At 47.4% G+C, this 15,037-nt stretch overlaps 1 protein-coding gene across 2 annotated transcripts in view; it reads right to left on the minus strand.

The window, feature by feature from the left end:
- LOC144943565 (poly(rC)-binding protein 3-like) overlaps positions 1 to 15,037 on the minus strand; it is a 33,215-nt gene that overhangs the window by 6,576 nt on the left and 11,602 nt on the right. For both annotated transcript variants that reach the window (XM_078871165.1, XM_078871166.1), the window contains exons 3-9: positions 12,712 to 12,735; positions 12,315 to 12,347; positions 10,757 to 10,873; positions 9,198 to 9,329; positions 7,456 to 7,584; positions 5,119 to 5,193; positions 4,051 to 4,092 (exon numbers count right to left, since the gene is read on the minus strand). In XM_078871165.1, the coding sequence (XP_078727291.1) occupies positions 4,051 to 4,092; positions 5,119 to 5,193; positions 7,456 to 7,584; positions 9,198 to 9,329; positions 10,757 to 10,873; positions 12,315 to 12,347; positions 12,712 to 12,735 (552 nt within the window). The remainder of the gene's footprint in view (positions 1 to 4,050; positions 4,093 to 5,118; positions 5,194 to 7,455; positions 7,585 to 9,197; positions 9,330 to 10,756; positions 10,874 to 12,314; positions 12,348 to 12,711; positions 12,736 to 15,037) is intronic.

The following is a 15,037-nucleotide window of genomic DNA, read 5'->3' on the forward strand; positions in this document are numbered from 1 at the left end:
ACACCACCTGTTTTATTGCCAGAAAGGGTAAAACCTATTATTTTATCATCATTTTAATACTGCTAAAAAGGTCCCGTAGATATCTCGTATACTCCTAGGGAATCGAAGATCTTTTCGAATGTCGGTTGCATGTGTAGAGTCAGTTTATGGCGCTATTGTTCCACCTCTTGCGTAGTGGACTTTTTAGGGGCGCTCTTGATTCTCTACCACATGAAGCCACTCGTGAATGAAGAGTTGTTGGGGGAATAAGTGTGGCTGCCTTTCCTGGATAAACAATTGGCCTCGGTATTATGTAACTGCAGTGGACATGCTGCAGTGTGTGTAATGGTGATGGTGTTCACATTCAGTCATCTAACGTAACAACCGGGCTACGTCAACAGATCAACAAATGGAAATGTATTTTAATGACGGAACATGAATTGTGCAAAGAGGAAAAACAATTCCTACTTTGTTAGAATGCGACCTGCCATTCACTGTGCAGAGTCTACGCATGCAGTATATCTACAAAGACAAAGACTCCCCATATAGACTTAAAGAGACCGTTGGGGCAAGTGCTGTTAGCGATCACCTATGAAGGCCAGCACGGCACACGAGGGGGTGAGTGGTCAGCACCACGCCGCATCAGGTACTCATTTGAGGCTGAGTCTACCTAGGGGAGGCCCAGAACCGGTTCAGATAATCGTCACCGGTGTTGGCCGTGAGTGGGAATCGAACTCGGGTGGCCGGGTTCGTAGCGCAGCGCGCTGACCACTACACGACCGCTACCCATACGCACAAACACATTTGAACAATGCACACATGATGTGTAATTGCTCAGCATGCCTTGTTTAACCACCCCTACCCCTAATATTCTGATTAAGCCTGCACACGCTGAAAGCCACATTAGTTCAGCGAGCCGAAGAAATGTCATTTGGTATGCCCTGAGCGTTTGGTCGTTAGCGCTTTATTGTAAGCGGCATTATATTTTGATGGAACAGTTTCGATTCGCCAAAGTTCGCTCAAGTTCCTGTGGAGATGCGCTTCGTGCGAGGGTTGCGAGATTTGGAAACGCGCCGCTGAGCAGCGAGTCCCCTGCGGTGACGGACTACCTTGCAAGACTTTGTTTTAACAGTTTAGGGGCCGTCCATAAATGACGTCACGCGATTTTTTACGATTTTTGACCCCCCCCCTTCGTCACACGGCGTCACAAAAAGTCTGACCCCCCCCCCTCAAATATGACGTCACAAAGCTCTGCCCCCCCCCCCCAAATAAAACATGCTTCAAATCGCTTTAAACTATTGTCATTGTCGTGCGTATTTAATGTGGCACTGCACTCTGATGTTGTAGGAGAAAACATTTATTAAAAAGTCTATTCAATTAAGTAGAACGTGTTGTCTATATTTATTTAAATTGCGCATTTTGATGTGACGTCACATTTCTCAACCCCCCCCCCCCCCTTGTCACACATCCACCGGAACCAACTCCCACTGCACATTAAACAAAATCATCTTCACTCACCTGCTTCCATTCCTTTCTTAAACCAACCCATCATATCTTAAGACAACCCCCATCTCTTCTCCCTAGCCCAGGGGTAGGCAACCGAAATAACAATAACAGCCATTCGTTTCGAATTCTGTGAAAAGCAACCCTCAACATTTCAAGAGCAGCAATGCACAGTGGTGAAGACGAGAAACGGTGGTGCCGGAATAGATGACGTCACGAAGCAGCAGCCCTGTTCGAGCCGGTCCTGCGGTAGCTGCTCCCCACCCACACTGCCCAGCTACGACCAGGCCCACCCCCACCCCTGTCACTACCCCTCTTACTACCCCTATCACTACCCCTACCCCTGTCACTGCCTCTATCACTACCCCTATCACTACCCCTACCCCTATCATTACCCCAACCCTGATCACTACCCCTATCACTACCCCAACCCCTATCACTTCCCATATCACTACCCCAACCCCTATCATTACCCCACCCCTGATCACTACCCCAACCCCTATCACTACCCTAACTCCTATCATTACCCCAAGCCCTATCACTACCCAATCCCTGTCACTACCCCAACCCCTATCACTACCCAACCCCTGTCACTACCCCAACTCCTATCACCACCTCAACCCCTATCACTACCCAACCCCTGTCACTACCCCAACTCCTATCACCACCTCAACCCCTATCACTACCCAACCCCTGTCACTACCCCAACTCCTATCACCACCTCAACCCCTATCACTACCCAACCCCTGTCACTACCCCAACCCCTATCACCACCTCAACCCCTATCACTACCCCAACCCCTATTCGTATTTGTGAATGGGGCATTGAGTAGTTCTATGTCCCACAGTCTCTTCTGGGTCACCACGGTCTCGGCACAATGCCAGAGATTTTAGAAATGTTTCCATTTGTGTATCAAGTATCCACATCTGTCAAGGTTTAACTATTAGGTGGTCTTCATTCATCAGCGGTCAGTGACTCGGTGAATGACTAAGTATCCACGTGACGGCAAGCATGGCCATCGAGTCTTTGAAGCGCATCTCGTGTGCTTTAAAAATCTTTTTTAAAAGATAAACTATTTTTATTTTACCAGGGAAGGCCTTACCGAGCTGTATAGCTTTGTCAGAAGCGATCTGGCCACGAATGAAAGCTCAATGTAGTGGCCTGTCATGTGGAAATTATAGCAGCCAAATATTCTAAACGTGGGATGTTGATTCTAATTGTGGAGGGAAAAACCGGAGGACCCGGAGAAAAATCCACGCGACCACGTGGAGAGAGACACCGCAAACTTCAAATATACAGCAGGCATCAAGGTCGGGATCGAACCCACAACCTCCTGTGTACCAGGCGAGGTAGTTAACATCTCGCTACCATGGCGCTTGTGTTTACCTGTTTCAGTGTCTCACTCAAATGTAGCTCGCTTTCTGCATTACTGCGTATAATAATGATGACCTCCTTTTGACTTCAGCCGCATTCTATGTAGCTAAACAACACCTCAGTTTATCATCCTAATTCACATTTATTTCGTATCGTCCCTGTTTTAGTTCGACCTGGGTCCCCCCCACCCCCCTACATTACCCCAGATTATATTATCGAAAGTTGAGTGTAGTTTTTAGAATCCTTATCCAGAAAAGCCTCACCGATTATCAAAGGTCAAGCCTTAATGATGCCGAGGATGTGACCCTAGTGCTTCCTCTCTGACATGTGGAAGGAAATCAGAGTGCCCGGATGAAACTCGTGCAAACAAGAGCCGCACAAACATTTTGATTTTAGAAAAAATTACATGTGCTCACGATTCGAAATTTTGCACATTGCAACTAAAGGTGAATAGCTCTCATTTAATGTGTTTTTTTTTATTTGTATCTAATGTATAGACTAAGCACATTTGGATATATATAATCTGCATAAATATTCAAGTATCTTCCTGTGAGAGAAAATAAACAAAAAACACCAGCTTTGTCACAAGAGCATTGTTGTGACATCACTACTACTCCACCGTCAATGTCAATGCAGTGACACATCTCTCGGGCGCTAGGTGTGCCATTATAGCACTCTCTCACACTTTAAGGTATTTTTTCTCATGAACAAAGCCTCCAGATTGTCATAGAGTGCAGAATACACAGTCTACGTACACATCTACAACAACTATTTCTGTTTGGGTTGCACCTTACTTTATCAAATTTTAAAGGAGTCACTTGACCCTACGACCAAATCACGCAGAATGCACTCGGTTTAATCTGATCGAGGAACCTAAGCAAAAGTGAGCATGGATAGTGCCTGGATGGGTGGCGGCCAAGTATAAAACAGGTGTTATAGGCTCCAACGGTGTTCCTTTGTGGGCAGAATTCCCACATATGATCCCTACCATAACCTAGCCACACTGACCAGCGTTGTGGAGAATGATAAAATAACCCCGCCCGCCGCACCACAACCCGCACGGCATGGGGAGGTGACCCTCACCCAGCAGTGGACAAACACTGAGCAGTCACTTGAGCTGCGTGTGTCGCCAGTGAAGCCTGGCAAGTGCTACGGTGAGATGTGCACTGTCAGTGGCGTCCACTGAAGTCTCACCTCCGGGTGAGGGACGGCGTACTGCCCCTGCAGAGCGTAGGCCTACGACCGGGACGGGGACAGGGAGGGCATAGCGACACTGTTAAACATCGCAAACATCAAACTCAGGAGAGAATGCACCTGAGCATGAGTCCTCCACGAAGACGGAGCGATGAAGTGAGCCTGGTGATGTTTGCGACATCGCGGGATCGTCAGAGATGGCAACGGCATGGCGAGGCCTTCGTCCGGCAGTGAACGGACCGCGGCTGACGGTGATGTGATCGTAACTGGCAGTGGACTCTACCTACTTTTTGAATTATTTGGTTCTCGGATGACGGGGATTGTACATTTGTAAGTGTTTGGCATGAAACTTAACGCACCTTACAACTTCAGGATGACTCTGTCCCACGAGTGAAACAATTCAATCCCCTGGCAATGTTTTAGGAGCCCATATGAAGAAAAATGACGTTTGTATTTTTGTAGCTGTAAACATGGACTTGACTATATCAGTGCACATTTCATTGTTTTTCTTGCCCCAGGTTTTTAGAAGATCCACAGATATTGAACGGGGAGCTTCTTCAGCTCCGGAGGAAGCTTCCAGTGGGTGGCACACGGAGTCATTATCGTTACGATGATGCAGTCAAATCGAGGACACTCAGGTGGTGCCCATCTGCTGTTGACAGCCTTGATCCAGTGTCGGGAATTCCACATTCCTACGGCATGGCTGATTCTCTCCATAGGACAACCGCCGTTAACCTCCCCACACAGTGGCACCCATTATATCGGGAGGATGAAGTCAACCCCCCCCCCCCCCCCCCAACGAGGATTTCAACTCACGACCTTCCAATAGCGAGCCGCTCACTCTTGCACTGGGCCACCTGGCCGGCTACAGCGGTCAGGCCCATCACCGTGGTTTAATGGGTTGCGTCGTGGGTTGCGTCGTGGGTTGTGGCGTGGGTTGTGGCGTGGGTTGTGGCGTGGGTTGCGTCGTGGGTTGCGGCGTGAGTTGCGTCGTGGGTTGCGTCGTGGGTTGCATCGTGGGTTGTGGCGTGGGGTGCGTCGTGGGTTGCGGCGAGCGGGGAAGCCTACCTGCCCTCCGGCAAAAATCACGGGTGCAGCAGGAGGCTTGGGTCGGTAGGGGATGGTGGCTCCCTTTGGAGGAGACTGACGCAGTGAGTCGTTGGGGTTGGCGTCAGCGATCGAACCGGAGGCAACAAAGAAACACACACCACGAGAATTCATGCCCAGGCACAAGCAGACGCAGAGATGCCCTGTTCATTGTGACAATGCTGCCGACTCTTTTGTGTGTAAGAATGCAGATGATTCATCCAGGAAAAGAAAAAAAGCATCAATGACTCCCAAAACGTTATCAGGAGGGTCCTGCATGAGGATGTTTGGCCGATTCGATGAAGGGCACGTTTGGGTTCGCGTTGGAGGAATCCGGAGAACCGCGAGACACTCCATGAGCGGGTGATGCTCAGCACAGCCATCTAATCGCCACGCTTTGCAGCCCAATACCCACAACATCCAGCCAGGCCCGCTGTTCATCCGTTCAACTACTAGCAAGGCCAATTTCTGCAAACCCTTCCAGATCTAACAAAATTCGGCACTCTCAGCGTAATTTAGTAGCCTATAGGGGCAAGTATTGTTAGAGAGCAGCTGCTAAGGGCCATAATTGCACACGAGGGGTGGTGTGCCCAATACCACACCTGCCCAGCCATCTTTGCACCTTTACTCCACCAAAACACAAAAAATGTAAATACCAAATCACGAGTCAGCTGAGCCTTTCTTGAACAAATAGATGATTGTGTTAACCACCTGAGAGCCCCGTAAGACAAAAACGTCCCTTTTACAAGAGACTTTGAGTGAAAACAGAGAAAATTATCCGATTCAAATGTAGCATTTCAATATTTTTCTATATTATCAGTATTGTTAACTTGTCGTTTATAGGCCTCCAACGATTCATGACCCTGGCTATTCAATCAATCGTGACAATTCAGTTTGGGTCCCAATTCCATTAATTAAAAAAGTTGTCTTAATTGCAGTGTTTCATTTGTATTGCCCATCTCGTATTGTTTATCTGTGTCACCTTGTCTGCTTTGTGTTGTTTGTCCCGTTAGAATATGCCTAACAAATATTCGACCCTTGCGCACTGTGCTTCGACACACATGTGCGGGCGTAAGAATCGATCTCAATGATTCGTTCCACGCCGAATCGTTCTTCCATTAACGCTCATTCCAGCGAAACGTTCGGTTTACTTAAATAGCACTGACAAAGTGTGTTTACGATGGGCGAGCTGTGGCTGCGACTTTAATTACGTTCTCAAATACACGACGGAGGAGCCATTAGGTGGTCCGCAGCGGATTCCCGAAGCGGCCCTTTCTCTGTTGTATTATTTCTCTTCTTAGAGGCTGCACCATTAAGCCAGTCAGCCTCTTCAGGAGAGAGGCTCTTCCATCTTGCTAATCATTTCTCCCACCTCGTGACGCCATTCACTTGCTCACAAAGAAGCTCGGCTCTAACCCGAGTAGCTATTTATTGCAAGTGACTCATAAATCTGTGAAGTGTTCGGACGAGAAAAACAAAACAAAACAACCTGGATTAATCACATCAAGTCCAGTACTGCTGTGAATTGAATCATCAATGGTGCCACACAAATTGGTAACGGTGCCAATGCCGGGCTCTGGTTAATAGTGAAGCGAAAGGCGTGGGCAGTGTGACAGGACATCTTCTTTGAGTGCTTGTCTCAACTTTAGTTTTTTTCCTTATGATGGGTTGTTTTCTTATTTCATTTTAGAAAAATATTTTCAGAACTCTCACTTTGCAGATGTTGCGTTTGTGCAAAACTTTAATTGTCTGTCCATTCGTGTGCATGTCTGACTGTCTTTCTACCCGGCTGTCTGCTTGTCAGTCTGCCCACAGTCTGTTAATCTGAAATACAATGGCCAGAAAGTTGACTCTCTCCTACGTGCACACACAACATGGCAATGCCATGTGGCTCTCACTCGTCACAATTACACCGACTGCTGTTTGTAGATCACCTTGCGTGCATATTATTATTATCTGCATGGTGAATATATAATCATTTACAAAGAGTCCTGGAATTGGGTGATTTTTTTGTCGCTGTGTGTGCGTGTCAATCTGTCTGCCTGTCCACCGAACTGTCTGTTCATCAGTGTATCTGTCACTCCGCCTGTCAGTGTCTGTGTGTCGGTGTGTCTGTCGTCAGCCCCTCTGCCCTCCCTCCTCGATGTCCCCTGCAGTCACGAGCCGGTGTTCCAGCAATTAGGGCAACAGTGCACAAGCTCCCCTTCTCTCCTCCCTCGCTTCTCTCGAATCCCCCCACTCCCTCTCTCCTTTTGTTTCCTCCTCCTCCTCCTCCTCCTCGTCCTCCTCGTCCTCCTCCTCCTCTGCTACGGGATTCACCTCCAGCATGATGACGCAGATCTGCTTGACGCACTGGATGATGGCCTCAGGGGCGCCTGACACGGTCACCGCCCTCTCTGTCGAGTTTGGAAGCATGTCGCCCGCCACCTGCACCTGCGCTCCTGTCGACTGCACACACCCCCCCCCCGCACCGACCACGGCACGCACACGGCCCCCCCCCCCCCCCCCACAAACGCTGCATTAATAACTCGTCCGATCGCAGCGCGCGCTGGCCGTTTGCTTGGCGGTTTGCTCAGCGAAGACGCGGCGACGGAAAGTCGGCTGTTACTTGGTGAAGGGTGTTCCAATAATAGCAGCGTCGCTTTTGGAGTAAGACTGATGTCAAAGCTTTCACTCGAGGAGACAGATTGCACAGGAATGGACAGATGCGCGGAGCAAGGACGAATGGACGGACGAACAGAGGGATGGGCAGATGTACGGACAGAGACAGAGGCATGGACGAATTAGCGGATGGATTAACTCATAAGAGGCCCGCACGTTCACAGAAAAATTAACCCGTAAAAACAAAGTTTTTCACTATAAATCCTTTATATGCGTGGCATCGGTTTTATTTTATTATTCATTTCTGTTTTTCTTGAGTAAGAGTTTCATTTTGATCACATTGGTATTTTAAATTAAATATGAATTTTTTTTTTCCTAAAAAGTAAAACATTTAGGAAAATCTTTTTTCACGAAAACAAATTGTCACGCACAACGAGTCTGTGTGCAAAATGTCAGCTCGATTGGATCACGGGAAGTGGGTTAAAAAACGACCGAAAGATTTGTACGGTCGTAAGCAAGCAAGTAAGTGAACTTAATATAAAGGATAAAAAAAGACTAAAGGGGTGAAAGACGAGAAACTGGAAGGCGCACCAGGGCTGGTGCTGTGGACACAATTTCTAAATGATCTACAGGGGAACTCCTCTTCTCCGCGATGATATGGGGACCAATATTATAGATCCTATTTTCTGATGGGTTATCGGCGATTTTACGCCTCTAGTCTGCTGGGTAAAAACTTGTGGATAACCCTCCAAGTAATAGCATGAGTTTGTCACGTGGCTCCCCTCACCTGCAAAAAGGTGAACATTAGGCAGCGGCTGCGCGATGCATTATGGGTGAAATCTCGGATCATAGCAAGAAATATGGCTGTGGATAATATGAGTTTTCACGAACCCTACCACATCTGTCCTCCCATCAGTATAAATGGGTACACCACAGTTAGTAAACCGGCAGCTGGGTAAAATGTGGGTACACCCACCTCTTCCAGCAAGTGTGGTGAGCGTGACAGAGTAAACCACATACCCGCTTCTAGGGGTTCTCTAGTGGAGGCCCTTCAAGTAGCAGTCGCGTGAGCGAGCAATTGCAGGGCTGCGCCTTAACCATTTACATGCAACTGCATCTGAAGGCGCTCACAGCACGGCGGGTCGTGTGCACCACGGGGAACGCAGGGCGGTGTTTACATTTATTTTGTAGAAACAATGCGCCACCGAAAGCACCTTACAGAGGAGGAGAAGGGGAAGATCGTGAGCTCGGGTGGGAGGTCACGAGCGCAACCTCCCATTGAGCAGGGTAGCAAGCTTCTCGTACGTTGGGTCTCGCAGAGGAAGTCAGAGCAGTCCTCATTCTGTCACCGCGCGCACCGTACGGCATTCATCAATTCCTACGGCGTGCAGGCCGCGGATGGCGTTTCACCATACTTCACCCACGCTGGTCATCGTCCCCCCCCCCCCCCCCAGGGTCACCTCTCGGATCTCCTTGATCTTGGAGCCGCCCTTCCCAATGAGGGAGCCACACTGGCTGGCCGGCACCACGAGGCGGAGCGTCACGGGGGGCTTGCTTGTCACCGCGCTGTTCGCCATCGAGGCGTTGATGTCCTGGTGGGGAAGTGGGGGCATGCGGGACGTGGACAACAAGCACGTGAGGGCCCTGCCCGGTCACTGCATCATCGCACGGCGCTTGCAGATGCGCTTCTGCGGCCGTCTGGAACGCTCTTCCTTCCAATATTAATTACAACTGTTTCTTTGCGTTTAGTTTGTCGTCCTTCTCCCTGCACCTCCGATTAGCGCGGCTGGCTATGTACGGTACGCAAGAAGTTCAACATCCATACCTACATACAGTCAGCACCATTTCTGTGACTCAGGCATTGAGTGTCGCGTTTTCTCTGCTGGGGGGCCTGACCTGGGTGCGTCCTCGTCACCAGGGTGTAGGGGCTTTACAGGTGACGTCAATCGTGGAGGTTTTTTAATGAAATCCTCGAGGGACATTTTTTACGAATTTTCACATAGAATGCCCACAGGACTTAAGAGCCCCAAAATAGCTTATCCCGCCGTTTACAAGTATACGGATTCCACTGTGATCCTCAATTGATTAGACTGCGCCCCGCCATCGGAACGTGGAATTCCCACCAATGGCTCAGGGCCGCCACAACGGAGATGAGCACCACCACAATGCGCGCATGAGCAAGAAAACACCGACGGTCAAGTAACTATTTTACGTAATTTATTTACCCAGGAAACCCTCGATGAGTGTCAAAACTTTTTAAGTGAGGCCTCGTGTTAGAATTTTACTTCAATTTTCAGAAGTGTTTTGACTTGAACTAGTCAAAACCCAAGCCCGGTCACTCCTTTGAGGGATGGTTCATGTTCCTCTGACGGCAGTGAAATGAATGATAAAATGAGCAATAACATACTATTACTCATCGTCATGGTTATGTCAGCCAGCAAAAAAAACTTCAGCATTTTGCTGGCAATGCCCACAACGTAGCCCACTCCCTGCCTTCACCAACCCATACTGACCTGGGTGGTGAAGTAAGAAAAATGCCATGGCTCATACGGCATAGGGAGGCCCTCATCCGGCAGTGAATTGACAAGGGCGCTGCACATACACAGGCTGACAGTACCTGCCTGTCCTTCCCGCTGTGTGGACACTGCCACCACAGGCTTAATGCGAGCAGTGGAGATGGGACTGTGAGTTGATTATGTCGATTAATTGGATAACAATTGTAATTCATTATTCGATGTGGTCAATGACTTTAACAATTGCAGCTGCCCCACATCGTGCCTCCTGGAGGCAGGAAACCCCCTACAAGCCACGCTCAGCGTGACGAGACTGATGATGCAGATGATTTCATGAATCCTCACCTATCACCTTCCATCTTGCATAACCATAAGTAGAAAAAATCTGCTACTTTTTTTTTACCCAATTACTGTTGTGCAATCGAAGCGATAATCGGCAGAGTAATCGGTTACACAATCACTTGGATATCCAAAGCTCTTGCGAGCTGCGTGTCCCATCGTCGCACCTCCTCAAACTTGTTGGTGATCATGGAGAAGGCTTTGAAGATGGCGTCCGTCTGTCCGGTGATGGTGACGATTCGCTCGGGACACGATCCCTCCGAGATGTTTATCCGTGCGCCGCTCTGAGGGCAAAACGCGCCGGCACAACCCCACGCGTAGGGCTCACCCATCGCTCGCTCGCCAACTCAGGAGATGGGCAGTTCTAAATTATATTAAACGTGCCGAATGACACGTATACCGTAGAGCCACGGCGTTTAATGCAGGGTATGTAGTGTATAATGTAGCGTATAATTAGTGATGGACAGTATGAAAATGATAAGTAATAAAACTATGTAATTTCATTACACTTGCAATTGGTATGGAAATGACACACCACAAAGTAATTGCCCATTTGTTTTGAAGTTACATTTACTGCAGCAATTTGTATATGAATGACCCTGGTGGCTGTATTTTGCCCATCCCTGTGCTTAGTGCATGGGGGGTGTCAGCGAGGCTGGGCTGTTAGAGGTCAATGTAACGGGTTTCCGATCCACACTGTTATATTTGCATAACTGTCATTGATGTTCGTAATATTTTGTTTGAAAACATAATTTGGTGAATATCAGTGGAAACGTACTATTCAGTGAACAGGCTGAAATTGTGTGTACGTCCTCGATATTTTGCCAAATAAAATGCATCTTGGATGCGGCGAATAAGTCTTCACTCAGAGTTAGCTGCATGTGATGGATTCCATCCAATCACAGAGGGTTTTTAATCAGAACGCTGCTGAGAAATAAGATACACGTGACAGGTTCCATCTGATCAGAAACAGTTATCATCAGGAGTCTACTGTACAAACAGTGTGCATGTTCCAGCACACAAAGCCAGTCGTGGCCATTGCAGAAGAATTCCATTATGGAGAATGGCAAAGTTACCCAGTCTATTCTTTTACGCATTCTGATTAGAATCAACCGAGTTATTTATCCTGCTTTGTAATAAAACATCGGTGACTGTTCATTTGAAAGAGTTCTCCAATGGCAGAGGGCACGTGGATGGCCACGGTGAATTGCTTGATGCAATTTCGAAAAATCATTGCTATTCTTTTTTAGGAATGTGGTGAATTTTTATCCAAATGCCTTCAGTCCATTGAGCATTTGTTCTCACAAGAAAGCGTGGTTACACTTTACGTGCAAAACTGCAGAGTGACAGTAGCGACAGATGTATTTGAACGTGCTGCGAGTGATGTTGGTTTTTGATGTTTACCTTCATCATGGGACCTTTTACCATCTTAACACGTTTTATTGCAAGATGCGATCAAACCAATTCTTATATTTTGAGACTGGTAAGGGAGTTCCCATGATGTAGGTGCTCACCAGGAGCTATAAATGCCCTGGTAGTGGCATTGTCTTTGTGCTGTTCGCCTCTTAGCGTTCTCCGGTCTAACGCTGTTTGAGACGAGGCTCTCAAGATAGCCGTGTGGTTAATGCGGACATGGTTCCTTGCAAAGGGTTTCTCTTTGGTGTTTTAACATATTAACGCCTGTTTCATCGCCAGAAAGGATAAAAACAATTCTTAGAAGTTTACCTCTTCCCGCATCTTCTTCACCGTCTCCCCTTTCTGCAAAATAAATTGCGAATTGCCGCATCACTTGATGAGTGTGACAACGTGGGATGAAGCATCTGTTATTCTGCGTGACTGCACGCGCCGTGTGTGACTAATAAACTTTCATTCGGTGATTCGAGCCCAAAAAAAATAGCAAGACGTGAAACTTCATATTTGGAGTACCTCTGAGCATTAAAAAATAATGAATCGATTGACATTGTATTGTTGTATGTGTGCTCTGAATAGAGTTTGCTATTTTTGACAGTTTATTTTGAATTCGAGTTTATCACAGGATCTTAAACATTTCATGAAAACAGACCACACTGCAGGTGAAGAGCTAAGCAATGAAAATGTGACAACAATATCTTGTGAGACGTACCTTTCCAATGATGCTTCCCACCTCCTGCAGCGACACAAAAGTCACAACAGCACGTACACAATGTTCAGTTCAATTACGATTAATCATGAATGATTAAATCTGTGCTTTCCAAATGCGAGTTACATAACACTGCAAAATCACACGCGAGTACGATGGCTGTAAAAATAGTTCATGATAAATTAAAAGAACGCTAAGACCAGTGCTTTGAAGCGACACACGTGAGTGTGTTGATGCTGTACCTAACTGAATTACATCGTGTGTGTTCGTGTGACATATTTTATGATTACACAGACAACATTAGTTTTCTAAACATCGCATTTTGGGAAACAAAAACAGCAATGGTAGCAAGGTGGCTTATGAACCCAGCTTGGGATTCACGTAGGTTGACTCAGCCTAAAAGAAAAATGGTCATGAACATGGGCACTGAGGAGACAGAATAATCTGGGTATATGCTGCTCGCGTCACGATCCTTCCGTGTGCCTTATTAGGTGCTCGCTGACAGCAGTGCGACTGAGCTTCGCGCGCTCGTTCCCCAACGTGAACCCGCACATCGCAGACACGCGGTCTTCGATGTTTACCGAAATAAAAATTACACTTTTTGTCCTGCTTCTGAGAAATATAAAAAAAAACAATTTCAAAAGAAAAACTGTCCTCACATTGTAAGCCCAACAAAGAGAGATGGGGAGGCCAGTGGTAGCGGGAAAAAAAAAGTCCCGACTAATAACACAAAACAAGATATTTTTTTTCTCTCTCTCCGCCTCTCACTGCGATTGAAAGGGACGTGAATCTCGTCCGCTTGGGCCCTGAGCCAGCGACGGGCCCGCGAAATCCGTTCCGACGGATGAGCAGAGCGAGCGGCAAGCCCCCCCCCCTACTCCGCCCCGCGCTTCATTAAATTCTCTTGCTTCGTGGGCCTTGTCTCGCCCGCGGGCACAGGAGCGGCTCCACTCCGCACCGCTCGACAAACCCAGCGACGGATTCCCTCCGCGCGACGCGCAGAAAACCGACACCAGATCGCGCGGCGATTCTCCCTCGGCAGAAGCGCGTTCAGATTCTTCTTTAGATGATTTTTTTTTGGCTGCTGTAAATTTCTGTGTGCTAAGCCACTTTGTTGAGCTTTCATTTGTGATAGCCAGGCAGCTTTAAAAAAAATAGAAGTGAATAGGTCAGCTGGTTAGATAAAAAATTAATTGTATAGTTTTATTTGGATATTTTTGTTAAATTATTTGCTTACATTTCCTATAATTTGCACTCTTATCGTGTTTTTTATTCTTTGTTGTTGTAACGTTCTGACCTGCCCCTCCTGGACATCTTTGAAAAATATCTTTATAGCTCTTTTTCTTCTGTATAAATATTCTGATTCTGATTCTGAAATACAGAGTTATTGGCTTTGCGTCATGAGAACGTGGAATTTCCACCACCCACCACCTGCAATTGATCAACTGATGGAATAAGTGGAATACTGCAAATATGGGAAGTGATCCCACACAAGACATGGCGGTTTAAGGATATTAATCCCGCTTGGCAATGTGTGTTTTTAGCAGTCTTGCAAATGATTTCATTCCCCTTCGTATGTTTCGGCATGCCACAGCTAGACACACAATTGTCAGCACATATCGAGATGTTATTGATTATGGCAAATACAACAATTTCCCTGGGGCTCTGTGTGCTGAAAAATGTAAGTAACGTGTTAATTTTCATCACAAAACAAATGTAAGTATTTGTCACTAGTCGCAAACTCCAATTGTGAGCCTATCCACAAATTTCCCCCCCCCCCTTTCAGCCCAACTCTCATCACAATTACTCTGTTATGCTGATCAAGATTGCTGGCCCTGCCAAATGACAACAACTGCCTCCCCGCTGCTGCAATTGGTCAAGGTAGACAAACCATGACGCAGGAGAATTCAGATTGAATCATCCGACGCACACACGCGCACGCACACGCAAATACACACATACACACATGCACAAAAGAACGCACATGCACACGCATACACACGCATACACACGCATACACACGCACAAAGACGCGCACGCGCACACGTACGCACACACGAAACGTGCGCTGCGGAAAATGGCTTGTAAACGCCATCGGTGTACGCCTCAGCTGGTCATAATACAGCAGCAGCTGGAGAAAAGCACACGTTATATAAGCACACGTCATATAAGCACACGTTATATAAGCACAGTTCTCATAAAATAAACACGTGCTTGTATTGGACTTGGTGGGGTCGGGTGGAGGCACAGGGCATCGTCTGATACAAGTACACTGCTTCGGATATAAGCACACCTGAACTTCCTCCCAAGAGGGGGGGGGGGTGTGCTT

Source organism: Lampetra fluviatilis, chromosome 31 (assembly GCF_964198595.1).
Source record: "Lampetra fluviatilis chromosome 31, kcLamFluv1.1, whole genome shotgun sequence".
NCBI classification, from domain to species: domain Eukaryota; kingdom Metazoa; phylum Chordata; class Hyperoartia; order Petromyzontiformes; family Petromyzontidae; genus Lampetra; species Lampetra fluviatilis.